Source organism: Cyanistes caeruleus, chromosome 1 (assembly GCF_971803275.1).
Source record: "Cyanistes caeruleus chromosome 1, bCyaCae1.hap1.1, whole genome shotgun sequence".
Taxonomy (NCBI): Eukaryota; Metazoa; Chordata; class Aves; order Passeriformes; family Paridae; genus Cyanistes; species Cyanistes caeruleus.
The window spans coordinates 61,170,228-61,180,940 of record NC_141701.1 but is presented as its reverse complement, the minus strand read 5'-3'; the positions used below and the strand labels follow the sequence as shown (position 1 = coordinate 61,180,940).

At 37.7% G+C, this 10,713-nt stretch overlaps 1 protein-coding gene across 7 annotated transcripts in view; it reads right to left on the bottom strand.

The window, feature by feature from the left end:
- Nucleotides 1-275: 275 nt before the first annotated feature.
- AHRR (aryl hydrocarbon receptor repressor) overlaps nt 276-10,713 on the bottom strand; it is an 82,724-nt gene continuing 72,286 nt past the window's right edge. For 5 of the 7 annotated variants that reach the window (XM_086895436.1, XM_086895419.1, XM_086895431.1 and 2 more), the window contains 4 exons: nt 9,245-9,444; nt 7,447-7,565; nt 6,348-6,489; nt 1,555-3,823 (listed from right to left, as the gene is read on the bottom strand). In XM_086895436.1, the coding sequence (XP_086751562.1) occupies nt 2,704-3,823; nt 6,348-6,489; nt 7,447-7,565; nt 9,245-9,444 (1,581 nt within the window). In that variant the 3' untranslated portion in view covers nt 1,555-2,703. Of the gene's footprint in view, nt 3,824-4,964; nt 5,049-6,347; nt 6,490-7,446; nt 7,566-9,244; nt 9,445-10,713 lie in introns of all 7 variants that reach the window. The other 2 variants (XM_086895424.1, XM_086895460.1) reach the window with 2 other exon arrangements.

Sequence of the window (10,713 nt, the reverse complement as noted above, 5' to 3'; positions counted from 1 at the left end):
TTGGAAACATGAGAAAAATAATTCTAACTGATATGTGCCAGGAAAGCCTGAGAGCAGATAGAGCTACGTCAACAAAAAATAATGGATTTTGTAACAGGGAGAACTTTAGAGAATTCCTTTTGTTAGTATAAATTGCTTCTGCACTGAAGAGAGAAACCTGGCTGGTATAGTTCTCCCACTGTAAGTCACAGCAGGTGATATTTCTAAGCACAAACAAGGCTTTTGGTGGCATAGTCCTCTACACAGTTGCGCATGGTGCGACCACTCCCTTTGTACAAAATGGCAGCAGCATGTCCAGATGAAGATGACAGTGTTTTACAGTCACATTTCATCAATTCAAATGATGTGACGAAGTGCAAGGCAGTGTAAAACAGAGCCCAGGTACTCTCATTCAGAGGGGTGTGGCAGTGATTCCAAGTGTGGAATTAAACAAGCAGCTTTTCAGAGGTCATGCAGACGTGTCCTCCACTTGCCCCCAGCCATTGGTGCCCACACTACCCTGTCTCCCCATCACCTCATTTCTGCCGGGCAGCTGCACAAGGAGCTGGACTGGAGAATATTACAGGATTCATAGCACAACCCAACAGCAGCTCTGAGACACATGGCAGAGTGTCTGGCACCAGCACATAAGCAGAGCCACTGCTATGTGCTGAGCAAAGGACTATGACAGCAACTCTGGGAGAGTCTAAAGAACTGCTGCTTGTAATTATGTAGATAGGGAAGCAATGAGGCAGAGGTTGTGCAGCAACACTGATTTATGGCAGCCTTACTCTGCACAAGGAACAAGTTTGCTTGCCCACAAGTATTTTTGCAGCTTGGCTTGAATTTATATGATGTGGACAGCGGTGTACTGGAGAGCAGTGTGAATTCCACACTGCGGTCTCACTTCAGAACGGGTTCTGATATTGCATTGCAACCACTGGCAGGAGTATTAAAGTAAGGATATCAAGATTGTCTCAAATAAGAGGCAGCACATGGCCAACAGGGAGCTGATTTACCTCAGACACAGAAAATGAAACATTCTCATGGCTTGGATATGGTCAACTGGATAATGAGAGATTTAACCTGAGATACAGTAAGATGTTGTTGCTCCTCTTTACTGTCCAGTGTGCAGCATTTCATACCACACTTCATAAGCACTTAACTGGCATGCAGAGAATGCGCATCTTTACACCTGCCAACTCTAAAATACAGGCAGTAAATTCTGTCAGAAAAGATGGTCCATCTTCTTGGAGATGAGCAGCCTCCCAGGTGCAGAACCATTGCACTACCTGAAAACTTCACTTATCCCACATATTTAAAGCATTTGGGAGAATTTTATGCCACTCATCTGGCATCAAAAGCCATGCCCTTTGTGACTAATAGATAAAGGAATACATTATAATTATTTATAACATTTTGAAAAAGAAAACATTCATTACAGGGCTTCTTTCAAAAAGCACATATACATACATCTAAGCTTTGTTTTTAAATGATGTGGTTGTTATATAGGTGAAGTTGATATAAAGTTGAAATAGTGCAATTTTAAAACAAAAGTTAGTGCAGAAGTCAAACTACAACAATAACAAAACCCAAAATATAACTTTATTTTTTATTTTTTTTTTTTGTTATGGAAACACATAACTGTCTGGGTTTAGAGAAAAGTATATACTCTGTTTTCAAAAGCACTAAAGTGCACTGAAGTGCTTTTGAAAGGTATACATCCACCTCTCAGTGAGATTAAGAGTTTATTTTGGGATCGAAACTAGGATGTTTTTGAAAATAATCTTAGTGTGGGATTTGGTTTTGATGTAAGGTGACAATATCTAACAAGCTGCTATCAGTCAAAGAAATACTATCAAGTAAAAAAGTGCATTTCCTTTGTTGATATTACAAGTAACAGCAAAGAAAATAATCAGAGAAATACTTTGTTCTCACATATACTTAACAGCATTATGTAACTTATTTATAGAAGTAGATTACATCCCATTGTTCAGTCTTTCAGCAGCAATGTGAAAGGCTGATGGCAATGAAAATGAAAAATACGGATTCTAAACCAATAATATTATCAAGAAAATTAGGAGTAACTTCAGTTTGAAGTGAAATAATTTCTAATGTATTTATGCAAGTCGTTGTTTTTACTAATGTGGTCCTTTTAAATTAAGAAGTTGTGTTGGGAAGCTCTTTCCTACAGCCATTAATTTAATGCTGGGATGAAGGAATAGCTGATCCTTCTTATAAGAGCAGAAAAAAAATTATAAAGCAAAAACTCCTGTGGTAAACTGGCCACACTGAAGACCATAAACATTTTTGATTTGCACAGAGGCATCACATCAACTTGAGAAAAACAAACAGAACAAAGGAAACAGAAATTGCTAGACCTTACTAATGAACTGCAGAAGAGAGGAAAGGTGATAAAGAAAAATTATCAGGTATACCTGTGCAGCAAGTAATGATTATTTTTCTGTGCCTGAGGTTTTATATTTCTTTCTTCTTTCCAAAGATCACTAAGAGAAGGGCAGTAGCGGGGGATAGGATGTGTGTACCTGTGTCTTGTTTCTTTTCACACACAGGTGCGCGCGCACACACACACACACACACACACACACACACACTCAAAATCTTTACACTGGCTTTTGATTTTAGCAAGTCATTTAACTCAGCTGGAAGAGAATCTACAACTTCTTGCTTTTAAAATTATAAATATTTCAAAAGTTATAAAATCTATTGCAAAAATGTACATTCAGTGGTTTTACGAGGCACAGGACCTGCTAATGTATTTTCAGGGAAGCTCGCATGTACTGTGTTCTGTCCACTGTTGGACAATGGTGGAGAATCAAGGGGCTCACGTTTGATTGCTTGAACCAAGCAGGGATTTTTAAATTCACATGGCATTTTGAACCCCTCATTAACCTGCTCTTTCTCCTCCCCTGGGCTGGGGCTGTAGAAGTGGCTGTAGCAAGCTGTGTGTGGCAGGTCAGGCATGTTTTCCAAACACACGGAGGAGTTCTGAGGGCAAAATGGGGCCACCTCCTTGTTCCGTGAACCCTTGCAAGCTCTGTTCAAGTTCAGGTTGTTGGGATGGTTTGCTATGATGCATTGCCAATTATGGGGTGTATAAAGGCAGTGCCTTGACTTCTGGCAGGGCAAGGCTGGCTCGCAGAGGTCCGGTTCTGTTTTGAGGTGCATTCTGTTGGGATAGCTGGAGACCTGCTTTCTCACCGAGCCGCTCTCATCCAGCCAGGCTCGGCTCTGCGAAAGCAGGTAGTTATCGGCAATGTTTTCAGAATCAGAGTCATATTCTGTTTTGATAGGCATCTCCAAGGGAATGGCTGTGTCATAGAGAGACTCTGAGGATATTAATGGTCTCTGCAGCTTCAGATGGTCTGTTGCATAGTTCTCTGCACAGCGCTGTTGGAGCCCCGAGTAAGACTGGCCATTTTCTGCACTCCCCCAGTGGGAAGGACAAGTTGATGCCAAATTTAAGAAATTTTGGTCTCTGTTGTAGAATGATCCAGCTCTCCTGTTTGGGCACGTGTTCAGTCTCTGGCTCATAGAACAAGAACTTGAGTTTCTTAAAGTCCAGCTACTGTTTGTGGTGCAGTTGTTTTGAATGCCTAAAACTGATGTGTTGGAACTGAGAGGTTCCTCTTGCATGAAACACTCACCATTAGTATGAGGCTCAAACTTCACTTTTACATTATCTTGTTCATTCTTCACTGCTGCCCTGTTAAGATGCTTCCACTGGCCCAGAGTTTCAATGGCACTGTTATAGGAAAGCCCCTCCAGATTTCCTTTCAAACTGGCAAAACCATTTAGTATCTTCAGCTGTTCATCTTCTTCCCTTTCAAGAACAGCAGAAAAAAGAAGTCAGTCAATCAGAGGTTTCTAAATCCTTGTTTTCTGGGATACAGAGTGGCTCAACATGCATTACAAGTCATAAATTGTCCTCAATATGGGACTCTTGCACTCTTATGCACATAATCTTTGCATTTGAGAGAGCAAAAGAGTGTCCCTGCGTTTGGGTGTCAATGTGTGTGCACAGCTAACTTGCTGAGGCATTGCTTTATTTGAATTCTGTCATGCATTGCTCTTCTATTTCAGGTACACAGTTCAATAAAAACCTAAATATTGTAATACAATACAGTAATTCCCTTACACTTTTGTTCTTCCCTTAAAATGTTTCTAAATAATCTTTGTGTGTAGAAAATTCTAGAGATAAAATACAAGTAATATCTTAAATGAGATATATTTTGTTAGCAAGGAGTTATTTGGACACATAAGAGCTTTCTGATCAGAATGACTTGAGGGAGAACTGTGGGGGTCTTATATTTCAAGAACACAGCTGAGAGGAAATAAAATGCCCAAATTAAATAACCAAATAGTCACAGATGTTCATATTTGGTGTAGGTTTGTTCTATATGTCTAACTTAATTTATGTTGCCTTTTGTTTTCTAAGATGGCCAGTGAATTAATTTTCCATTACCTCCAGCTTTAACTCAACATTAAAGAAGAACACTGGCAGAGAGTGTTGCCTGAGCACTTCCATGCCCAAAGCAGATGTTCTCAGAACTGGGGTCCAAATCCAGAGATTTAGGTCTTGAATCCACTAATGTGCTGATTCCCAACTCTGCAGGGTCAAAGCGCTATGAAACCACCTCATCCTTCTCCAAACAAGAAGCAGACACCTCAATAGGGAACTGCATATGAGAAGCTGAAGAGCTAATAAGGGGTTTAGAAGAACTTTTTCTTAGTTCACAATAGAACTTTTTCCTTGGGTATTGAATCAATGTGCAAGGAAAGGATTTTCCAGTAGAGGGAGTCCATGTTGTTACAAAGAGAGAACATCACACTAAAAATGTACACCATGAGAGAAGAATATTTTCTCTCTTTTTTTTTTCTTTACAAGGCATTAAATATTTTTAGTCCATTGCTAAATATTCTTATTATTAACAGTATTAAGATGCAAATGGTCTGATACAAGCTTGCTGCAGAACATGCTTCTTAGAAAATGGTCAAATTGAGAAGCACAGGACTGGACAAAAAGCAATAGCCAAAACAAGTTAAACCTGCAAATGAAGAATTTTACAGTGAAATAGTATCCAGTGGAAATTCTGCAAAAGAATCTATGTTTCCTGGAATACAGAATACATTTTAACAACAACAACAAAAAAAAGTTGTAGCAAATATAACATATTGCAGACTAAGACAGAACTGAATATAATCACCAAGGCCAACTTCTGTAATACTTCAGTCTGTGGAAACTATCAAGCATGAATAAAGGATTTTAATCACTCAGAAAGCAAAAATGTAACCAAATAAACATGCTTAATTGCACAAAAGCAATTTGGAAGCAGAGAAACTAATGAAAGAAAAAGCCCCTTTTAACTTGCTTCTTAATAGAAATTCATTCCTTGACACAAGATGATGTCTGTGCCATCCCAGTAAAGGTAAAAAGTTCCAGCATCCTCAGGTGGGAGCTCCCCTGCTATTCATGTGGATCTTGGGTGATACACAGCCTGCAAGGAATATCTAATCTAGAGGTGCAAAGACTATTTCAGTTATATCTTCCACCTGCAAGGCATTCTAAAGGAAAAAATCTGGGATAACAGCCACATTTTTAACACTGGGCCAGATGGTGGCTATGTAAAACTCCTGGCCTTTGCTCACTGAGTCAACTCTCTTCCCTCAGACCAGTTTGAAGAGATACTTCAACAAGGCCCACAGGAACTGGAACAAACACTCCCATGGGGGAGGGATGAAAAGCCCATTTGAGACGAAAGGGTAAAATTCATCCAAGAAGTCCTCTCTGAATGCAAATCTGTGAGATTAGTTTACACACCATGACTGAGCCTACAAGCAATTAGATGTATCTATCTAGAAGCATACAATGAATATGAGTACCCTTCTTTAGATTTTGTTGCACATGCACAACTAAAAACATGAGCTCAACTGACTTACATGAAGGGGAAAAAAAAGGCTTAACATAGTCAAATGCTGATAAGCAGAAAAACTAGGGCACTAGATTTTCAGCTGCAATGTAAAACAAAACACAAAATATATATTTTTTGTGCAAGAAAGTAAAATATTAATGATCAAGTATTTTCATTCTGTGTTAGTGTATATGTATACTCAACTTCAGAAGACAAAAAGGCTGAAGACAAAAAATAAATATTGTTTAGGACTGCAACAGCCATTTCATATGTTCCAAAACAGAAAGAGATTACCATATCATAAGTAAACTAAATTTTTCTCATTCAGCTCTTCTCTTAGATCACTACAGCCCTTTGAAAGATTTAATAAAAAAAGAATACATTATTTTTTTTCCTATTTTTTTTTTTCTTTTTGGTACTGGAAAATATACTTACTTTAACATTTGCTGTTGGGCAAGGACATATTCTGAGCAACCACTTCGATACAGAAGTTGAGTGTTAGCTTGAACCCAGACCCAGTGATCTTCATTTGTTTGTACTTTGACTAGAGAAATGCCATTTTCTCCATTATTCTTTGCTATATAATTTAAAAGAAAATAGATGTTAATACAAGCAGTAATAATTTTTTGTTACTTGAACTGTGAATGTTCACAGATTTCTTTGTTGCCCTAGAAGCATCAGCATAGGAAAGTAAAAGCTAAAATATGTCACAAAATTAAGCGAATTACATCTTAAAACTAGAATTTGAGAGGCCTGGTAAGGCACTTAAACTGCAACCGAGGATTTTTCAGTATTACTCATTCCTTCTAATATTTTCCTCTCAATAGTAGTAGTACTAGACCCAAAAAAAAACTGTTCATGAAAAACTGAGCTATAAGAGAGGAATGATATTAGAGACATTAAAGATTTCCAGCAGATATGACAGAAGGAGAGTGCAAGTCCACTCAAGAAGAAGTCGCCCAGTGGGATAAACTTACCATCAAAATTGTATCCATTGTAAAATCTGAAATAGAACCTAGACTGTCATAATTTTTCCACAGCCAAACATTGGAAAATCATGAGTCAAAGTTGTGGGCACATCATGAGTTTTGAAGACAATGCATTCTAATTTTCCTCTGTTTTCTCATCTTTGGGGAAAACTAACATTTGTAACATATCATCCAGTTTTCCTCAAAGAGAGATAGATATTGTTATGAATTATTAAGATTTTCACATAGACTTATTAAATTCAGTGCTGCCACTTTTAGGCAAGCATATGTTGAGTATTCTTTTACTACCATTTATTTACTGCTTACTATTTACCATGATTGTTTGTTTCTCTGTAAAATTTCTGCCCACTCTGAAATCACAGACTGATTCAGAATTATCTTTTGAGGTGGACAATTTTTTTGTATTTTTCAAAAGAAGAGGTGTTAAGGAGGAGAAGAAGAAGAAAGAGCATTGGGCCCAAAACCTAAATAACCTCTCAGGAGAAAATAAAATACAAGATTCTTTTATTACAAACTGTATATAATCCAGAAGTACTTAGCAGTACCTTTGATTTGGTTTTCAGCAATCTGTAATGCGTTACTGAAGGCAGCACCTTCATGGTGATTGTTTCTTCCATATAATTCTGTTGCTTCACAAAATGCTGAACTGCCTTTTGAACTGGAGCTGCAGAGGGCAGAAAATGTGAAAAACTCCCTGTCAGTGAATGACAGCACATTAGAATCACAAACTCTAAAAGATATGATCTTCAAGCTGGTGACCGTTAGCAAAGGCGTTCAGTTTAAATATGTAACTAGCGCTAAATAATTATCTTTTCCCTGCATCATTTCCTTGCTCCAACTAGTATGTGACTGGAGTTCTGTATTCAATTAAGAGGAATAGCTATGTTTAGGAATATTTGTGCTCATGATTTACTATATCTGGAAAAAGAAATTTCATCTGGAATTGAAACAAATGCTGTGTATATTCTGCTCTCCCTATTCAAGCTACGTTCGAGGTACATACGTCACGGTGACCAGCACTGCATTTAAGAGTTAGCATGACTTCAATTTGCAATAAGCAACATATGATTTGAATGTATTTCTTCCAATCTTTAGTTGAAAATGCTTGAATCACAGCTTTAAAAGGATGAATTTCTGTAACATATGCTTCCCGGCATTAAGACCATCCAAAAAAAAAAAAAGACTATGTAAGTCTGCCCACCATCCTTGGCTACCACACTTCAGGCCTGAACCAAAGGAAACACGGAAGATAAATGGTTGCTTCATTCTGGACAAGTCCTTGGCCAATGTCTAGTCAGGTAGTAAAGCATCTCTATTAGGAGTTCAATTCTGATCATCGGTTAATTTCACCTGGGCCACTGGAAAAACTAGCAAGTAGAACTGAGTTTCCAACTCTCTTCCAAAGGCCTGCATAGTCCATTATATCGGACTTCCAGCAGTTTAGTTCTTCTCAAAAGGATGCATGTGCTAGAACCACATTATACATCTGGATAGTGAATACACCCATACACAAGCATAGTCTAATTAAAAGACAAATTATGATACTGTCAATCATACTGACGAGCATTTCCCTTCACAATAGAATTCATTTCTGTAAGGTTATATTTAAGCAAATAAGGGAAAATATGATCCTAGCCCCAAATATCAACAAATTCTGCCATATAAGAGTAACAAAAATAGGTGTTAGGAAGGAGATGAGTCTGAACACAATCTGTCCTGATCTTCTGTGATTGCTACCAAATGATCACCCCCAAGCCATTTAGTGCAATTGTAAACCTACGTGTTCATAAAACTGCTGTTGAAAGATAAATGCGAACACCGAGTACAACTCATTAGACTCTTTGTGAACAGCCCTTCCTCACACACACACACACACACACACACATACTGAGCTTTCTGAAGTTTTCCTTTTCCTTTGCTGGCTACCAAAATGTCAAAGTGGAAATAAATGTTTCAGCAGAAGATACTGTAATTAGAAAACTCGCAGTAAAAACACTTTTTCTCTTCCACTTTTGCAGAAAGTAGACTGGCTTACTGCATTGGTAACTTCTGAAGGTTAGAAAAATATCCTAATGTTTCATTTCTAATATAAAATTTTATACATTGAAATATAATACTTAACATGTATTATGTATAAAGTACAATGTATTGCATTATCTTGCATTCTATTATGTCATAGTAATTGTATTATATTTATTTTGTATTCAATAGTTAAATCCAGATAAATTAGTCACTTTTCTAAGACTGAGTTTTAAAACAGAGATATTTAGCATAATTTGTGGTTTTTACATGCTTAATAGCTCATAATCTTCACTAAATGCCAAAAGACTAATTTGTAAATACTTTGTGTTCACTGCTGCTGCATCATCAGCTTTGTGTTTTGCTTTCACAAGCAGGCTTTTCATCTTCATCTCTGTCACAGAAGGGAGCAGAAGTGGTACCACTATGCAGAATAAGGACAGCTGAGGTGGCAATACTGTTCCTGATGAGGACTTCTTTCTTTGTCCAAAGAGGAACTTTAGTTTGCCTTGGAACTGCATTGTCTGGTATAAAAAAAAACAAAAAACAAAAACAACAAAACACCAACAACTTAAGCATTTAGTGTATAAACATTTAAAATTCTAATACAATCTATGGACTCTGTTATTTAACACCAAACCCAGTTTCGAATCAGAAATTAAAACTAGGAATTTCATTTTCTTCATATAATTTGAACCATGCCATTTCAGAGACAGGGTGGGTGGAGGTACTATCAACAGTAAGATGAGACTTTTGAGGCTGGTTGAGTTTTTTTTTCTCTCTTGTGTAACATAGAAGTAGGAGCTCTTTCTGTTCACCAAAGCAGGCTGTGCACAGGGGTGCAAAGGGTTGTTTCCTCTGTACCCCCACTGAAGCTGGAACCATCATTTTTTCCATGCTCTGTTCTGTCCAGCAAGATGGTTTCTTAGTTTCTTTTCTCTTACTCTGCACTTTCTCTAGAAAGTATATCGACTGACACAACCCAAAGACTGTGAAGACAAGTGCTGAGGGAAAAGATGGGCCCAAGATAGCTGGATACAGAGTGCATAGCTTGGAAGGAGCCATCCGTCCCTGCCTCAAATCTCCATAGTCAGAAGGCAGGGATCGAGTTAACAGCAAGCTGCTGCCTCTCAGTGAAAAAATTAACTACCAAAAGATGCCCAATGTAAAATCAGCCCGTTTGAGTTAGGCATTTTCCAGAGCTACAAGATTAAAGCAGGGATGCAGAAATGATGGCTGTTAAGACCCATAGCCTTCCAGCAAATGAGCATCTGAGACAGATCTTGCATTTCCCAGTCTTGTGCTGATCATTTAATTTTCTTTGCACGTGCTGGAGTTTCCCCTAAGTAGAAACAGCATTGGTCTTTACTAAGGAAAGGAAGAAGAAGTGATTTCTAGAAATGAACCACTCCTAGTATGGAGCATGCAAGAGACTTTCCAATTCTGGGTTTTATTATTAAAGGATTCTTTACAAAAGAAAAAAAAAATATCCTGATTTTTCCTTCTTCTTAAAGCAAATACTTTGGGCTTAAATGTTAATTGTTGAAATTCAGACTCATCACCCTTGTGTTTAGCCCAGTACAAATTGAGGACAGATATTGTCGAAAAGAGCTTAAGACATAAGCATTTTTTAAATCTTTCAGTTTCAGATATTACAACCTTCTTTTCTCCCATCACTCTTTACACATATTAGTAATTATCTTTCTGTGTTTCTTTTTAATACACAACAAAATAAAAGTGTATCCTGTCCATGGATTTCCACAATACTTACATTGAAGAATTTTTCATATGTG